General features: G+C 39.6%; 2 protein-coding genes across 3 annotated transcripts; one reads left to right on the forward strand and one right to left on the reverse strand.

Moving 5' to 3' along the window:
• Positions 1 to 292: 292 nt before the first annotated feature.
• On the reverse strand, positions 293 to 8,986 carry LOC113578457 (interleukin-21 receptor). 2 transcript variants are annotated; one of them, XM_027011713.2, is made up of 9 exons: positions 3,975 to 4,126; positions 3,585 to 3,674; positions 3,333 to 3,453; positions 2,992 to 3,182; positions 2,732 to 2,871; positions 2,449 to 2,617; positions 2,178 to 2,271; positions 2,053 to 2,107; positions 293 to 1,865 (listed from the first exon to the last, which is right to left on the reverse strand). In XM_027011713.2, the coding sequence occupies exons 2-9, from the start codon at positions 3,652 to 3,654 to the stop codon at positions 1,596 to 1,598; spliced, it is 1,110 nt and encodes a 369-aa protein (XP_026867514.2). In that variant the 5' UTR covers positions 3,655 to 3,674; positions 3,975 to 4,126; the 3' UTR covers positions 293 to 1,595. The 2 variants fall into 2 exon arrangements, with proteins under 2 accessions (XP_026867514.2, XP_026867515.2); XM_027011714.2 differs by lacking the exons at positions 3,585 to 3,674; positions 3,975 to 4,126 and adding an exon at positions 8,922 to 8,986.
• Positions 8,987 to 11,188: 2,202 nt separating this feature from the next.
• cog7 (component of oligomeric golgi complex 7) lies at positions 11,189 to 19,212 on the forward strand. Its single transcript, XM_027011708.2, has 18 exons — positions 11,189 to 11,603; positions 11,943 to 12,160; positions 12,254 to 12,402; positions 13,610 to 13,726; positions 13,822 to 13,990; positions 14,216 to 14,298; positions 14,389 to 14,511; positions 14,646 to 14,844; positions 15,338 to 15,465; positions 15,598 to 15,752; positions 16,197 to 16,313; positions 16,440 to 16,505; positions 16,617 to 16,797; positions 17,015 to 17,155; positions 17,261 to 17,344; positions 17,466 to 17,580; positions 17,891 to 18,034; positions 18,658 to 19,212. Exons 2-18 carry the CDS (start codon positions 11,995 to 11,997, stop codon positions 18,822 to 18,824), a joined length of 2,304 nt encoding a protein of 767 aa, XP_026867509.2. The 5' UTR covers positions 11,189 to 11,603; positions 11,943 to 11,994; the 3' UTR covers positions 18,825 to 19,212.
• The last annotated feature ends 72 nt before the right edge of the window (positions 19,213 to 19,284 follow it).

Raw genomic sequence — 19,284 nt, forward strand, 5'->3', positions numbered from 1 at the left:
ATCTTATTTTAATGTTGAATATATTTTCCTATTTTTGATCATTTCCCTGTGTGTGTGTGTGTGTGTGTGTGTGAGCATGCATGTGAGGTCAGTAGCTCTGGTCACAGATTTGTGTGTGTTTGTGTGGAGAAGAGCAGTGCCTCATTATCGAGCACTGAGACCAATCTTGCTGTCGCGCAGTGCACTTGATCTCAGTTTTAAGCTGTTCTAGACGCTAAAATGAGTTCTGGACTCCTAACGCCTTGGAGTCTAACAAGAATGCTGTACGAGTTGATTCGGCCTGGCAGTTTTGCTGTGTCAGTCTGTACAGAATGGCCTCCACACGTCAGCATGCTAATGCAGGTTTAAGTTGTTACATGTTGAATTTGGGATCATTTGAAATGCATCGTCGGATCAAACTGAATTCACCAGATAGAATTAATTTTTTTTCTTTGTTAATGGGAACATGTGTCCTGCTCTTATGTTGGTTTTAATAAAACTTTCTATGAAAAAAGTGCTGTCTCTGTTAGACTAGTATGTCAACACCTGCAACATCTGATGGAAAAATTAAAGCATGTTTACCTTTTTTGTAAATTTACAGGTATTCTACTTGTTGGCATCAGTTGCCTGTTTGCCACACTGTTATTTGTGTTTGGCAGAAATGCAGTGGTCATCACGGGTATGTGTTCCTGTTAGCCAAACTGTGAGGGTGACTGGTAGAAACGCAGTGTATGTTTGCAGTGTGCAAGCAGTATCTCTGCTGTGTATGGATCAGTTTCAGCTGATTCAGTCTGATGGTCTATTGCAAAGACCATGCTATTTTCAGCTTTAGTAGAGGCAAATCAATTAGTTTGAAAAGCTTGATCCTTCTTATTTGGGGCACTTTTCCATCGGCAGGCGTCACGTTATTTATTTGTGCAATTTCTGATAGTGTTGTGATTTTTATTTAAAATAAATAAATAAATTTCAGCGTGTGATCCAAAAATTTTCGAAAGAGGACAGTCAGTATAATGGCAAAATTAATATTAATGAGACCCATCCATGGATCTCTGAATAGTAAGACCACTCTCAATATTGAGCCAACTCCTTACACAATTTTATAGAAAACAACTAGCATGTGGGGGAAACTTTTTTATTTTTTTTAAATTAAAAGGCTAAGCATGTTAAATGTTTTTCCAAAGAGGATACAGGAGTGAGACATTTAAACATCATACTTTAAACAATTAAATCTCAATATGCTGTTTGACGGTCCAGTTGCATAAAATCGCAAACAAAAAGTATGACATATTAATAAACATGTAAATATGACAATACCGAATTATAGAAAATATTGGTTATAGTGCAATAGCTGGTAAAGGTATACTGGACTGGTAGAATTGTAATTTAAAGGATCTTTTTTTTAGAGTTGCGTTAAAGTATTTACTAGGAGAAAGATTATTTATTTGCCTGTTTTTCATTTTTAAAACTTTTTTTAAAAATGTTAACACACTGGGACGGACTTTTAAGAAACTTCTTTTTAAAGTTCCCATCAGTAGCACTACTCCATTATTGCAGCCAATTTTCCATCTGGGACATTTGTTGTGTGCATTTGGTTTTTGTGTGATATATGTATGTATTCAGTCTGTGTGACTGAGCTTGCAGTAGTCTTTGGTGTACATCATGCTGCTGCTCTCTGCAGCTCTGACCTCTGCACCCTCAGTGCAGTGGAGCATGCTGGGAGATTTGGGTGGGGCAGAGATGCAGGCATACCCTGAGTTGGCATAAATGCTGATCTTCTCATAGTGGGTGGAGCTTGACTGAGGGCTGCTCTCAAACTCTTCAAATATACTGTCAATTTTAAGAGACTCCTCCTGTTGTGGAAGTACAGCTGGCTGCACCGCAGGCCTCTGAAAATGCATGTCCTGAGAGCTTAGAGTTCTAGCTAAAGTTATATACATGCATGTGCACACACATTGGGAATACAAAATAAATTAGCTATGGAATGGAATTTGAGAATCATGAAACATAGGTCTTTGCATTAGTTCTGTACAGTGCTTAGTGTTGGAGATGTTCAATCTAATTCATCAGACTCACTTTGAAATCTCTGAAATATGAAGTGGGACTTGGTGTCAGTACCTGACTTTTGCACCTAGGTAAAAATAAAGATAATATTATAAGGTTTACCGGTGTGCATGTGTGTGTTTAAGACAGAGACCTACCAGGAATATGGAATGTAGAAGAGTAGCAAAACTAGCAGCACACTGATCAGAGCAAACCATCTACTGTCCAGTGATGTATCCAGAGAGTCTGCTTCTGCAGACACACAAAACAGCTTAACAGTAGTGATCATTGGAAGCTAGACTGCTGCTAGCATTATAGTGCATAGTGGATCTGTAATTATATTTCTAAGTATAAATATGATTTTTTTTTTTCCTTATGCAGGCTTCCTTATAGCATTATTACATTGACAATGTATGCAAATTCTATTACTGTGAATGGCTCCGGTTGTCCAGTGTATGGCAGATCCCCATTGGCTCCAAACACCTTTGTAATGCATCTGATTGGGCATTGAGCACACACGTGCTGTGTAGTTTGTGTGAGGTGCAAACCTGGCCACTTCCACAGCCACATTTGTGTCAACCAGCTGGACATCCAAAACCTATAAACATACACTGCATGCAAGCAAACTCTGGCATATGTGCACATAAGGGAAGACATTTGCAGCAGAGCTACACACACACACACACACACACACACACACACACACACACACCTGGTCCTTGCTGCTAATGCTAAATTTGTACTGGAGGTACGGTATGAGGAAGATGTTTTCTTGGTATCCACTCTGCCAATAAAAAACAGCCTGATCAATCTCCCATAGCAATGTCAGGTTAGTGGGAGGAACAGGACGAACTGCAAAAAAAGTAAAAAAAAAAAAAAAAAAAAAAAAGTACTTACAAAGACTGTGTCTAGGTATATATTTCTGTGTGTGTGCGCTTATGAGAAACTGTTTGCATGTACTCATGGTCTTACTGTGTTTTACTGGCATGTATTCCATCTCCAGAACTACTGAGCTGTTGTTGCCATGGTAACTGGAGGTCAGGGAGATCTGGAAGGTGTCCGTGTCACTGAACGTGTATTCAAGCCATGGAGATACGTCCAACACGCAAACCCATCCATGTGTGTGCGCCTTTAACACACACTTGTGTCCCTGATTCATGTCCCTGTACAATACATGAACATTAAATTGAGTACTTTTATTGTAAAATTCTATTTAAAATTCGTTACACCATTGATAGACAGGATGAGAACTATATTTGCATAAATTTGAATATTCATGAGATTCATGAATAATAAATATCACCAGCACTAACACGTAATCATAGAACTCTAGCCAAGAGGTGGTGCTGTGGGGCAGTACTTCAGTAGACGTATTCAAAAGGCAGGTGATGGTGAAGAGGTAATCATTTAAACACTCCAGATTGTAGTTACTGCCTAAAGATGCACAGGCACACAAAACAAGTTAGAAGCAACTTGGTCTAGTAAGAAAAATATCACAATTTTCAAAACTTGCATAATTAACCACGTAAAAAAGAAGTAATACTCAGAAATATTGAAATTTATACCGAAATGTGTCAGATTTCCCCACAGCTGTGAAAAACCGCCAAATGAAAGGAAGAAAAGGCTGAATCTCATTTTCCTTTTCTGTTAAAAGACTATCAGTGAACAGTGAAGATAATGTAATCAGTTTCAGGCTTAAATTAATTTACAAAGGATCGTGTAACCTCCCCTGACAATTATCCTTCCATTAGACACAGAATTAAAAGGTTTATATGAATAGATGGTTATCAGTTGCCATTTAGGAAGTGAACTAGTATCATAATTCACGCAGACATAAATCTGTTTTATCTGAAATATAAAGCATTACCAGCTAATGTTTTTTCTTCAGTTATAATACAGTGTATATGTCAACACCATATTGCTTTCTATAAGAAATTGAGGAGAAACAATAATACCTGGAGCACATGGAGTTATTGCTGTTTGCGCAGTAACAGAGGATGAAAAGGATAATCCAAAAACGCACGCACACTGAGTCTTTCTGTTAGTAAAATCTGATACCTCACATCCTTAACTCATACATGCTCTCTGATCATATCGTGACTTTAACCCCCCCCCCCCCCCGACTGTTTAGTCATTTCTGAAATCTTATATCCTCATCTCAGCAAGTATGCTTTGTCTCATACTATAATCTCTCTCTCAAGATGATGATGTTTTAAACTATAAATATTGTATATTTTCTGCAATCCCTCTGCAAATTTCTTTTAACCTTCAATGTTCACCATCCAGTGTGGCTGAACATGCTTGGAAGCTCAGTGCTACAAAGACCTCACATGAGTGAATAATTCATATTGCATATCAAATTACATCTTTACAAGATTGAAACCAATTAAATATTTTTTACAGCATGCTGATGTGATATAATGTTGTGATATAATGATACAGATTTTATGGATGTCAGAGAGCTAAGCCGGTGTTAGTTTTGCCACTTGGAAGGAGTTAAGTGATTTTATGGTGATAAACTGCTATATTTCCTATGCCACCAATACTAAATCTGCCGCTACTGCACAAGTTCATCTTGTGCAAGAGAGTTTTTTTCTCTGAACCAAAATTTGTCTGATCTAGTCAAAAATTTGATCAAGGTGATTTTTCAACATACTTCTACATCATATTCCAACAAAACGGTCACAAATCATGGGATTCATTTGAGATGTGTTCTACAACTGCAACTGTTAATGCATAAAGGAAACATGGCGTACACACCATGGACAGTGAGGCTTTTAAATGGTTTTATTTTATTATTTTTTTAATTCTACCCATGCCTGATAAGGATCATCTGTAAAAAATGAAACTCTTTCGGTGAGTTATCTGATGAATTTCTTTCTGCGGATAGGTGCTGAACTATAAGGCCAGTGTCAGGAACATGCTGAGCACAGAATTATGTAACGATTGTTTAGGATTAGTAGAATACTTAACAGAGGTGCATGCTGTTGTCAGGATGCACTCATGTCCAGGTCTTTGGACCTGTGACCTGAGCCTGCCCTGATAGCTGTATGCAACATCAACCTAAGATAGATTTCAGCCGGGATAAATGCAGTGATATTTTTGGCACATGTGCATCTGTTTGATCAATGTCTCCCTCGCCGCATGTTGCTACTAGACATGGATAAAAAAAAAGGTCCACTGCTTTCCTCATAATTTAGATCTGTGCATTGCATGACTTCACTGCTATTTACCTGCTGCTGATTTATTAAGTAAAATAAAACCCAGGAGGTCTTTTTAAAAATGAGAAGTGCAGCATTGTCATGTGTGTCCTCGTGTATTTAATATGTATATGAAATATGGTAATATATTTTGAATAAGTATTATCACATTTTTAGGTTTTGGAACTACCTGCAATTTACACAGGACATCCAAACCATTTATTAACTTCTGACCTAGATTTCTACAGCAACTTACTTTCCACGTATCTTGAACAGCAGCACACTTTCTGTTTCTGACAAAGAGGTAGCCAAGAGAGGATGTTTGGAGAAATGTAAAAAGCAATTAAGTTAGATAGAAAGTGTGGTTTTGTGGCACTCGTTTAGTGATTTATGACCTGATGGTCTTCCGTTGCTCAAAGATTTAGGAGATTTAGGGGAAGTTAATGGATCACCTGTATTACATCGAGTTTAAGTCCAGTGAGAAGCCATTGAGAAGTGATAAGCTTCTCATCAGTAAAGCTGTCACTGAACTTTTAGCTACACATGAATATCATTAATGGGAAAGCAATTCTACGTTATTTCTTGACTAAGTGGAATCATTGCTGTAGATCTTAAACATTCAGTCATTATAATACAGTTACAGAGCAAAGGGCTTGTGAGTGAAGGCTTCATGTCATCTTTATTGCTTTGTTACATTAAGAAACCATGGCATGTTTTTACTATAACCAAGCCATCCACAAAGATGCGTGTGAGTGAAGAGACGTGTGCAAATTTCGTAACTTAACATGTAGAACAGCTAATACTCTCGGTTGTTAGTTATTTCCAGATTATTCTGCTCTATGTTACATGAATGGGAGGAGCATATAATAGCATTGATGGGTATGAGAAGAACAGGAAAGGGAACAGCATGAGAGGCACAGTATTAAGAGAGGTGACTCTGTTCAGTCTAATTCTTGAGGAGTGGCTTCGTTTCACACTGACTAATATACTGGGGTTAAAATAAAAGCAGATTACATGACTTGTGTCTCACTAATTTGTCTTAGGTATGATAACTGCAGCAAGTGCTATGAAAGTGTCAGTTTTTACCACAGAGTACACCACCTCCAACTCTCAGAGCACTTTTAGACCCGGTTCTCAGCCGTGAGTTGGCTTGGTGGTTAGCATGTTTGTCTCTAAGCCCTAGGGTGTTGAGTTCAAGTCCCTATCGGGGTGGTGTTCCCTCTGGAGTCCCCCACAGTCCAAAAACATGGAGGTTAGGTCGATTGCATACTCTAAGTTATTGTTGTGTGTGTCCAGTGATGGTTGGTGCTCTGTCCTGGTCTTAACCTTTTGCTGCAGTCCCCCAGGGGGCTGTGGTTTCTGATCAAGAGTATGCTGTGTGTAAAATTGGCTGCTGCTTCTTATCAGGTGTGTGAGGGTGTTAAAAAAAAAAAGTGTCCTTGAGTTTCAGAAGGTGCTATATAAATGCAACTAATAATAAACATGTGTGTGAAATTTCTCAGTGGGTTGTTGTAATGTAATGTAAAGAATATTATGAAAGAAAACATATTCAGTCATACATTTTTTTACATACCTTACATTTTTTGTCAGCTCTTTTGTACTTATTATTTTTAATGTCTGTACATCAGTTTTCTTGCCTTTAATTTTAGCTAGAGCTGCTTTCCAAGTCAAAAAGCTAACTTTCTTTCCAATGTTTGTTTGTTATTCCATTTGTTATTCAGTTCAGACTTTATTGAGGTTGCTCTGACATATTTCTCGAGTGTTCAGGATGTTTAATGAGCTTGCCCATTTACCCCAGACATTGATATGGACCCCAGGATGCTAGGAAACATTGACAATGGTGTATTTTTCTGTCCCAAATACTAGCTGAATTCAGAATGCCTTGCATCTGGTCTAAAACATATTTTACGTTCATTCTTATCATCTTAAATCAGCACTACCTTCCTGAGTGTGATAAGCAATGAAGGCTACATATACACCACCTACACCACCACCATCTTCATTGGAAGAAATGTTTTGAAATCTTTTCCCGTGTTAGAACACAGTGTACCTTTTTGTGCGGGATGGGTTTCGGACACGCACACACCATCGAGACTAGACTAGGACTTCTTAGAGAATCGGAATAATTAATTGCTTATTTTTTCATTTTATTAATATTTTTTTCTCTTTCACTATTTATTCTGCTTCTTATTGCCAATGTTGTTAATATTGTGGTGACCGTTGTCGGCCAGAGTAGGATGCACCCCACCGAGTCTTGGTTCCTCTCAAAGTTTCTTCTTCATGCTCTAGGAAGTTTTTCCTTGCCACTTGCCCTTGGTTGCTCACTGGGGGCTTGGACACGAACATTTGTAAAGATGCTTTGTGACATATGTTCTAAAAAGCACTATATAAATAAATTTGATTTGACTTGACTAAATGTTGGATGATTTCTGACTCGTTCCAGTGATTATCTAATCTAAGGGTTTATCTCCAGTGCCATTAATTTATTTATGAGCTTCCATGTCCAGCAGATAAGATATTTCAAGTTCAAGTTCAAGTTTGGTTTATTTGTCACATACATAGTCATACACAGTATAACTCGCGGTGAAATGGTTTGAGAGTGCTCTGTCCAAACTGAGGGGGAAAAAAAGCTGGGGTGCATAGGGGAGAAAAAAAAAAAAAAAAAAATATATATATATATATATATATATATATACACAAAAATATATTAACAATGTATGTACAATATATGTATAATATGTTTATATACACAATGTATATATGGATATGTATATATGTATACACAATGTACAGTTCCAGCTTACAATTGAGATATTTGAGGATAAGCTCAAGAAAGTAACTTCCTGGATGCAGACTAAAGATCACTGATTTAAGGCAGCTAAACTAGATCAGACCTACAATGCTTCAGTTCACTTAAAACAAATTATTCTTTGAGCACATGTTTTCTTTCTGTTTCTATTCCATGTTTGTGTTTACAGGATGTCTGCTGAACTTACAATTGTGGCTTGTGATTACTCCATAGACACAAATCTATAAAGTCAAGACTTCTTTGAAGAATGCTTTGAAGTTTGCCAAAAGGCAGCAGTTTTGTGGTAGTAAATTGAGCCCTGTTTCCGAAAATCATCACAGTGTTAAGCTCATCCTAAATGAGAGAGAGAGTGTAATGCTTGCTTCACTATATAAAAATGATTTCTTACGATGATTTATGGAAACCCAACCCTTCTTGGTTATTACATTTTGATTGGTTCAGGTCTTGCCTCACCTATATGTATATGCAATAATTTTGAGTATCAGATATGATGACTTGTGTAGAGAGGTAGTGCTTATGAAAGCTTGCATACAGAAAAAGAACAGACTTTTAGGATTATTCGTTGACACATTTCTGCAGCCAATTTTGTATTTTAGATTCATTTTTTATTTATAAAACATTTTAGATTTTAGATGATAAGATTAAACATACTGAAAATTTTGTAGTTGAATGCATATTTTTGAAAGCTTCAGTTAGACATCTTAAGCTAGTTGATGTTCAATGTTTAATTTACCTTAAGCAAACAAAGGGTCCATCCATTGTTTCACATATTGCTGAGCACACAGAGGCATTTTAAGAGCCGTGGACAAGTCTGCCACATGCGAGATTTGATTGTGGCTGCGTTAATGGCATGGTATTATACCTATAGACCAAAAATCTAAAAAGAATTCCACCTGAAGTGCTTTCAGGAAAGGGTGGCAAATCCATATCCTCATCCACTAAGAGTCCAGGAACCATCACCTTCGAGGCACTGCGGATATATGGCAGAGGTCTGATGAGAGCATGTGTCAGGCTGAATGCAAAACAGCAGAATGAGTCACAGATAAGTCACAGGATGGAAAATAAATAATTGTACTGACATACAGTTGCGTTTAAAATAATAGCAGTCCAACATGACTAACCAGATCAATCACTATTTTTGGTAGAAATTATATTACTACATGGCAAATAAGTTATCAGTAGGTGTAGCAGAGTGATAGAAAACCATCAGACCCAACATTCATGATATGCATGCTCTTGGGTTTGTGTAACTGAATAATTAGTTGAAACAGGCACGTTCAAAATAATAGCAGTGTGGAGTTCAATTAGTGAAGTCATTCATTCTGTGAAAAAAACAGATGTCAATCAGGTGGCTGTTATTTAAGGATGAAGCCAACACATGTTTCAGAAGAACAGCATACTTTAATTAAAATGTTGATTGGAGAGGAGGAAAAGTATAAAGAAGTGCAGAAAATGATAGGCTGCTTGGCTAAAATGATCTCCAATGCTATAAAATGCAAAGCAAAACCAGAGAAGCGTGGAAGAAAATGGAAGATTACCATTCGAATGGATTGAAGAATAGCCAGAATGGCAAAGACTCAGCCAATGATCAGCTCCAGGGTGATCAAAGATGGTTTGAAGTTACCTGTGAGTACTGTGACAATTAGAAGACGCCTGTGTGAAGCTAATCTATCAGCAAGAAGCCCCCGCAAAGTCCCATTGTTAAAAAAAAAGATGTGGCAAAGAGGTTACAATTTGCCAAAGAACACATGGACTGGCCTAAAGAGAAATGAAGAAAAAGTAAGATTGTTCTTTTTGGATCGAAGGGCCACAGACAGTTTGTCAGACAACCCCCAAACACTGAATTCAAGCCACAGTACACTCTGAAGACAGTAAAGCATGGTATTGCAGGCATCATGATATGGGGATGTTTCTCTTACTATGGTGTCAGGCCTATTTATCGCATACCAGGGGTCATGGATCAGTTTGCATATATCAAAATACTTGAAGAGGTCATGTTGCCTTATACTGAAGAGGAAATGCCCTTGAAATGGGTGTTTCAACAAGACAACGACCCCAAACAAACCAGTAAGCGAGCAGCATCTTGGTTCCAGACCAACAAAATTAAAATTATGGAGTGGTCAGCCCAATCCCCGGACCTTAATTCGACAGAAAACTTGTGGGGGGACATCAAAAATGCTGTTTCTGAGGCAAAACCAAGAAATGCAGAAGAATTGTGGAAAATTGTCAAATAATTCTGGGCTGGAATACCTGTTCACAGGTGCCAGAAGTTGGTCAACCATGCAACACAGATGTAAAGCAGTTCTCAGAAACAGTGGTTATACAACTAAATATTAGTTTAGTGATTCACAGCAATGCTAAATCCTAAAGATTTTTCAGTTTATACAGTAAATATTTGAGTTTGTGAAGAAAAATGCAGACACTATTTTTTTTTAACAGCCCAATATTCATTTTTCTTCATTTTCTGTAAAGTAATTTAAAATTTGATACATTTTTCTTCATGTTTTGATTTAGAATATAATGTGCAGTGTTCCCAATGCATGGAAATAAAAACTATTATAAGGAGTCTGAGCTTTACTCACATTTTTAACACACTGCTATTATTTTGAACACAACTGTATGTAATGTTAATGTAGTCAGTGGTGTACCGCAAAATTCTGGGGCCCCACTATAAGAGGCAGGGTGAAGAATCTTTTTAGTTCTTCTTTTTTTTAGTTTAACTTTCTCTCTCTCTCTCGCACACACACACACACACACACACACACACACAAACACACACATTAAAGAATATTAATATTAGAATGAAGGATTTTGTCATTTCCTGTAATTATGTATTTGTGTCTGTATTACCAGTTTTTGCTATGGCAGCAATTAAGTAAGAAAACGTAGAGAAAATTGGTCTACACTTTCAGAACTTTTGAACCCTTCAGAATGAATGTTTATTAAGAATAAACTGATTTCACCTCCTAGAGTTTCAAAAACACTTTGCTTGCACAGCTGATGAAGGACCTTTTTTGCCTCGTGATTTTAACACTGCCGGAACACAACAACGGGTGTCCACCAGTGGACAGAATAGGCTGGTTACACCTGCAGTGGACACAACGATCAGATGAGGTCTACCCGTGAAATATTTAATGTAACACTCAGCCACGTCATTTGTCTCTGCGTCGTTCATGATGAGAGCTATGACAGTTTACCGACCTACTTATGGATTTCAGCACATATTGAGATATTTTATAATGTTCCAAATATGAAATCACGCACCTTCTATTTGACCTGATATGTGAAATTCAGGATTAACACTATCAATAGCTATCAATTGGAACTTTGCCATAGTTGTGTTTTCGCGGGGGTACAATAACTTGGGTGCAACCAGGAAGTTGCTGTAAAGATTTCAGTATTCGGTTTAGGCTTAAGTTTACGTCCACTTTAACGCTGGAGGAGGCGATTGCCTTACTTGAGCTGTATCTGGTTGTTATGGTCATTTCGTTCTCTTGGGCTGTTTATTTTCTCTTCGTATCTAAGCCAGGAATGGGGAAAAATTACAGAACTGACTGAACTGACACGAACCGCAGGTACTGTAGCTAGCTAGCTGGCTAATTTACTTTACGCATCGGTAGTTGCACATTAATGGTATCTGGTTAAGCATAACTGTTAATCATGACGTTTAAATCTGTGCCGTAGCCAGTCGAACATAGCACAGTCTATTAGATTACATAATTAAAACCTCTAGTTGGACGTGTACGATTTTCATGCACCAGAATATAGCGGTTAGCTAGCTAGCTAAGTGGCGCATTTGCAGTAAGATCGGCGATACCAGGTCTAATGGCAGGTTGAAACTAAAAACGACTGCATGGGGTTTTATCTCGTGCGCTTGTGGTTTTAATTTTTATTTTTTTCTCTGAACGTAACAGTTTTTCAAGATGGTAAAAGGGATGGAGCAGATTGCCCTTTGAAGACGTAAATATGGACTTCTCGAAGTTTCTGGCGGATGACTTTGACGTAAAGGATTGGGTGAACGGTGCGTTCAAAGTGGCACAGAAAGATGCGCCAGGAAAAGCGGACGCTCACGCGGCGACACTAGTCATGAAGCTTCAGCTGTTTATTCAGGAGGTTAATAACTCCATAGAAGGTAATCATTCCATTCCACAGTGCATCTGGCGTCTACAATTATTTTTTTAAATAATCCTTAACAATATCTCGTGGTTTTTCTTGCTGTTTTCAGAGAGTAGCATCCAGGCGCTGCAGAACATGCCACGCGTGCTGAGGGATGTAGAAGCTCTGAAGCAAGAAGCTTCTTTCCTGAAGGACCAGATGATTATGGTGAAAGAAGACATCAGGAAATTTGAACAGGACACAGTGCAGTCCATGCAGGTAGCAACCTACAGACACAACTGGAATGTTGATTGAAAATTTCTGTATATAGAATAGCCTGCAGTGGTCTGGTTCTCTGGAAGTTATCCTGATGTGAACACACCTATGCTGGAGTCTGTTGATGCTGTCAATTTAGAGCCTTGGGTCTTGATACAAGACCCAACAGCAGTAATTTTTCTGTTTGTTTGTTTTTATATATATCTATATGTTTAAAGGTAACAACTAAATGGATAATAAGTTACATGCCTTTGAAGTGTCTGTGGATTGTTCAAGTACTTTTTGAAGAGGTGCATCTTCAGTCTATGTAACACCAGTGCTTTAAGGTAGCATCATACAGGTCTGTTTTTGGCTTTGTAGACTATAATGTCAGGGTTTGAAATCTGATACGGTAACTACAGGAAGCTGGTAAAGAGATTATAGCAGTGGAGTGATGTGCATGAACTTGGGAAGATTAAATGAATGAATTATGCTGCTGCATTCTGGGTCATCTGCGAGGGCGTAATGGCATATGTATATGTACATCTCAAGACTTACAGTAGCCCAGTCCTGAAATGACAAGGGACTGGACATCCAGCTGAATAGCCTCTTTAGAAAGAAATAGCTAAGCATCCTCATGATGTACCATAGAAATCTGCTTGTACTAGTTATTCTGCATGAGCAGAGAATGATAGCTGGTTGTCCAAGACCACACATGAGTTTTGTACTTTTTTGGACAGCAAAGAACAGTGAATGCTCAAAGGACATGACCAGATCATGTTAAGGGGCAGGTATAACGTGCAATATGCAATATCATAACTCTGTCTTACTGGGGTTTTGCTTTACGAGATGACAGAGGTGGGAACCGTGGTGGGAGAAACCATGTGAGGTTATTAGCCCTCTTAGAGAAAGAAGAGAAGAGGTCCAGGGACTGAGCCTTGTGGAACACCTGCTGAGAGCCTGCAGATGAGGTCTGATCTGGCTCTAGACCTAGATCCAGAGCAAGGTCTGATCCAGAGTACACTCCAGGATCAGACCCAGCTGGGATTCAAACCAGCATTCACCACAGAACCTCATTGCAGTTAGTGAGAAAATTAATACTACCAGATCAGCTGTACAGTCATCAGTTCTGGTCAAGGAAGAGAAGACATTGGATTGAAATCATTGCAGTGGGGCTGTGTCTTGTATTTGCAGTATTTCTGAGTATGCCTTTAACGTGTGTGTGTTGAAGGTGCTGGTAGAAATCGACCAAGTAAAGTCCAGGATGCAGTTAGCTGCTGAAGCCTTACAAGAAGCAGATAAATGGAGCACACTAAGTGCAGACATTGAGGAAACCTTCAAGACACAGGTATGTATGTGTGTGATTGTGATTGTGTATGTGTGCGTGTGCCTTTTGCCAGCCTGGTCTAATTTATATTACACCTTGTCTGTTTGTGTGTTCAGGACGTGGCTGTAATCAGCAGTAAACTGGCAGCCATGCAGGGCAGTCTGGCCATGCTAGTGGACACTCCAGATTACAGTGAGAAGTGTGTGCAACTGGAAGCTCTAAAGAACAGACTAGAGGCTCTTGCAAGCCCACAGATCGTCTCCACCTTCAACACGCTCTCTACAGGTGACGTGCGTGTGTGCGCGTGCGCACGCATACATACACACACACACGCACACACACAGTAATTGTCATGTTAGTCAGTGAAATTTAGCACATGCTTTCAGAAGTTCAGGTAGCATGATGTGTTGATATTTAGGGCCTTGGTAAGAATAGCAGTATGTCCCACTTTGAAACCTCTTAATGAGCTGGTTGGGCATCTTTGAGTATCAGTGTGGGTTTTTTCCTCAGATCAAGCAAAACTTTTTGTGCAAGTTTTCACTGAAATGGACAGAATGCCTCAGCTACTTGCTTACTACTATAAATGCCACAAGGTAGGCCCACACACATTTACTAAACCTATCCTTCTACAGTGCTGGCCTTTCTGCAGTTTTTCATATTGTGGCTGTGTTTGTGTGTGTCAGGTACAGTTGCTGAGTGTGTGGGAGAGTGTGTGTCAGTCTGACGTGCCGCTGAAACAGCAGCTCTCTGAGTTCTATGACACACTCCTCTCAACTTGGTACTCACAGCTGCAGTGGTGCAGCCAGGTATACATGCACACACAATTAGCAGTTTTCTTAGCATATTATTTCTTGCGATAAAACATGCCTTGACTATTTTTAAGTGAAGGATCATGTGCGTGTGTGTTTGGGTCTCTTTGTCTGTTTATATGCATGTGCAGGTGTTTAAGAACCCCTATGAGGTGGTGACAGTACTGCTGATCCAAACCCTTGGTGCCATGGTTCCATCTATTCCAGAAAGCATTGCAGCAGTGCTGGGGGGTTGCCCGGTGGAAAGCCGTCTGGACATGCTCCTGGAGCTCCACCAGACAGCAGTAAACCTGAGCCGCAGCCTCGAGACAGCCATGCAGCCTCATCTCGGTCTGTGACTGAGGGAGTGTGGATGGGGTTCTGATTATCATGCTGATCTCTCGTATGCAGTGTGTGCTGTTTTTCTGAAGAAGGGGACTTTTAATCACAAACACGTTGCCTAGTCATGTTTACTGATGCATCTGAAAACCAATAGCATATCAGATTGGCGTCACAGGCCCAACAAAACTCTGTCCATTCTGCCGCAAAAGGTTTGGGACGGTAGACTGTGCTTTGTGCCTCTTGCCATTCTAGTGTTCTGTTTAGTGTTGAAGACAAAATGACAGATGTAGCTGAGTTATGCTAAGCACCAGGACCCATTGGTTCTGTTTCTTTTCAGCATTCCGTGGTCTCTCACACATCTCCATTTTTCTGCATTTTGGAAGTGTGATCAGTTTTACATTATAGACATGTCAGTATGGCTGGGATTGCAGCTGTTTGTAGTATGCTCTTAACCTTTTAAAAATCTTCACTGGTTTTTGTGCACCCAACTGTTTTTTTCTAGGTGAGTGTAACCTGCTGAAGGTGTTTGAGCTGGTGTCCTCTGTGTATTCACCGTATAAGAGTTATCAGACGCAGTATGGAGACCTTGAGGAGACAAATCTCCTGATTCAACTCAGTGCTGTCCCGCTGGTTAGTAAGCAAAAACACACGTGCAACTACTCACAAAAACCTATTTATCACTGATCAATGGATCACTCAAATAAGAAATGTTCCAACTTTGTGTGTGTGTGCCTGCATGCACACTCGCACACGTGTGTGTAGGAGCGTGGGGAGGTGTTGGACTGTGTGTTGGAGCTCACACACTCAGTGCAGAAGGTGTTTGGCCTGGCAGCGGCTGCAGTAGATCGGTGTGTGAAGCTCACAGATGGCCTCGGAATGCGTGGCCTCATCAAAGCACTGCGGGCTCTGTTCAGCAAGTATGGACACGCACACACATACTACTCCTGGTGTAGCATTTTTCATGCAAGATCTCGTGTGCAGTGCAAACATTTTGTGAAAAACAATACTACAAAAATAAACCACAGCAAAGATTCAACAGGTTATTTTTTTCACTTGTGTGATTGCTTCAGCCCATGTGAGGTCATTGAAGGTGACCGACTTTATTGCTGGGATTTTGCCCTGCCTTCCAACATGCTGATTTTGGGGTTTTTAATGTTTTATTAAGGGACTGATTTAGGCCAAAATTTATGCCACAGTTTAGCCTAATGCGCAGTTCTGTTATGCCAACATAATGTCAACTCAGGACAAGCAGCTACTGGAATATTTTTACATCTAATTTATTTTTACTTTGTTTATTTTAAGATTTGTCTTGGGTTTGTATAAAGTCTTCTCTCTCTCGCCCCCCTTTTTTTCTTATGCAGATATGTGTCAGATTTCTCTGTCACGCTTCAGTCAATCAGGAAGAAGTGTAAGCTAGAGGACATGCCCACCTCTGAGGTTTTTACTGATGACTGGACGGCTTTCCAGAATTCTGTGAGGTGGGACGAACACTGTGCTATAGGCAACCACAAAGGATTGACTGTAAAGGCTGCAGTTTGTGTAACAATGTTTTATTATTATTTGCCTCTTGAGTTTTTAGTGTTTTTTTTTTTTATTGATTGTAGAATTATCGCAACCTGTGGGGAGCTTCTCAGACATTGTGGAGCTTTTGAGCAGCAGCTATCAAACAAGTAAGACAAAAAAATAGAAAAATCTGTAAAGTGCATGCCGTGTAATAATACTTTTTGGTGATTTTTATAATTGTTGTGCCTCCATTTCCTCTTCTGCATGGTGTGGGGCAGGATTCTAGGAAAGGCAGGGCGTTTTCTGTGGGAGGGATTTAATCCACGTAGCCTGAGTGGTCTGCAGGAGGGTGGGGCTGAGAGGCGGAGCCAGAAGAATCCATGGCAGGAGTATAACTATCTACAGCAGAGCAGCACAGCAGATTACAATAACCTGCTGGAAACATTGCACACCCTCAAGGTTTGTCCATTAGAATGAGTTTTCTTTAGAGTGGAACAGCAGCAGTTTGCCAGGTGTTGCTCTCGTTTCTAATACAGTGAATGCATGCAGGAACTTTTAGCTATACTTTACCAACATAGATTTACAGGGGTATTCAGGTGTACCAAATATATGCATGTATTACTCTTTTAAATGTAGGTTGCATGTGTGTGCGTATGTATGTGTGTGTGTCTTCTAGGAGAAAGGCACTGGTCACTCCAGCCTGCTATCTGACACTCGCTCTGCTCTGACTCGTCTGAATCAGCAGGCCACCCAACTTGCCTTTGATTCTGTGTTCCTGCAGATCAAACACCAGCTCTGCCTTGTCAACAAGCCAGAGGTGGGTATGTATGCACATGTCTGTGTAGGCGTGTGCATGCATGTGTGTGTATTTGGGTGTGAGTGGTAATGTTGCGTGTGAGAGAGGTAATGTTTGACTCTGTAGGGACGTTGTTCTACTGGTCTGCGTGAAACACTCACTGAGGATCTACCAACCTTCAGTCTTTCACCACAGGAGTACATTACTAATGTAAGATGCAAGCACACAACACATAAACAAAATATAGATTATACATCTTGAAGTGGTAACTGCATGCATGTGTGTGTCTGTTTGCAAATGTCTGCGTGTGTGCGCATGCATGCATGCGTAGATTGGGCAGTATATCATGTCTCTGCCACTGCATTTGGAGCCATTTGTGACTCAGGAGGATCCAGCACTGGAACTGGCCTTGCGCACAGGCAAACTACCCTACCCTCCAGAACAAGGTACACAACTACAGCAGGAAAGTTACAAATATCTATATTTGAATGAAGTTTTCATCTTTATGGCCTTTATTGTTAGTTGGCACATACCTAAAACTATCTCAAGTTATGTTTAAAAGCTGATGGCTTAATAAGATCCATTGAGTAACTGTGCAGCCAAGTAGTTGATTATTCACTTCAATAATCAATAGATTATTTGACTATAATAGTTGTTAGTTGCACATGACTACAGTCAAACTAAAATACACTCTAGAGCAAGGCACAAAAACATACTCATACAGGCTCATAAACTAAAGATGTGGCCTTCCTTTAGGTGATGATGTTCCAGAGTTGGAGAACACTGCAGATTACTGGCTGGGATCTATTGCCAGAGCAACCATGCAGACCTACTGTGATGTCATTCTGCAGATTCCCGAACTGAGTCCTCACGCAACTAAACAGCTGGCTACTGACATCGGTATTATACCGATATGTTTAATTTAGTCATTGAGATTCATAGTGGCATTTGTTAAGAAGCCTTATAATAAATAATTAAATATAACATAGAAGTGAGTCAAACATGTGTTTTTATAAATGGGGTCTTGAACTAATGTTATCAGGTTTTCTAGGCATGCCTGTTATTACGGTAATTAAGGCTTTTATTCAGTTTGTTTATTTGCGAACAATTTAACCTTGACTGAAGGTTAGGTTTCACCCACATATATATTTAATATGCAGAAAACAAGATACAGGCTGCGGAGATGTAGGCTAAAAATATAAGATCTCACTGGTAAACAACCCTGACATTTTTTCATGGCCTTTTGTACTCCACAAAGGGTACAGTACTTTTAGAGAACAGTGTTTAGACAGGGAAGTTAAAAATTGTGTGCATCAAGAACACTGAGGCCTCTGTTGATCTCAGCATTCTTCATTTATCACTTTTGGTGCATATTTAATGAAAAACTAAAAAGTGATGATTTTAAAAACAACATTTTAAAAAGATAAAAATAAAAGATATGTGTAAAAGATTAAAAATATGTAAAATATTTATCTGTGGCCAAATGGTGTGTAAAAGTGCTTTTTGCATGTGGTTGTTAACAGACTACCTGAGTAACGTGATGGATGCGTTGGGGCTGCAAACAACCAGAACCCTCCAGAACATTGCTGTGCTCCTCCGCGCCAAACCTGAGGACTATCGACAGGCTGCCAAGCCCCTCCCCCGGCGGCTCTCATCTTCCATCGCTGCCATGCGAGGGTTGGACTGCTAGTGGATTCATTGGAAATGGGGAACGTCGAGGGCTTTCTGTCCTCATTTCGCTGTCTGTTGTGCTCTGTTGTCCCCTCGCTGGCATCTGCACCTTACCAAAAAACCGCTAACCCTTCTGAGGATGGCAGTTGATATGCAAAGTCCACTGCACATGGATGTGGTTTATTATTAGGGGCTTGTGGTCATTGGGGAGAAGTGTTAGTGTGGTAACCATCGTGGCTTAATGTAAAAATCAGAGGTTTTGAGTTTTTTCCAGGTGAGCTTGTTGGGAGCTTTTTCATGCACAGAACACTACACTAGTGCTGTACTTTCTATGTCCCTTTTGTTTGACTGTTTCCATGGTTCCTTTTTCTTCATGTTTGTTAACAAAAAATAAACAGTCAAACAAATTTTTATGTTGTCTGAGGTATATGGTGTTCACTACTAAATTTGTCTGTTGAAAAACTATATTATGCAGAAAT

Source organism: Electrophorus electricus, chromosome 10 (genome assembly GCF_013358815.1).
Source record: "Electrophorus electricus isolate fEleEle1 chromosome 10, fEleEle1.pri, whole genome shotgun sequence".
In the NCBI taxonomy this organism is placed as follows: domain Eukaryota; kingdom Metazoa; phylum Chordata; class Actinopteri; order Gymnotiformes; family Gymnotidae; genus Electrophorus; species Electrophorus electricus.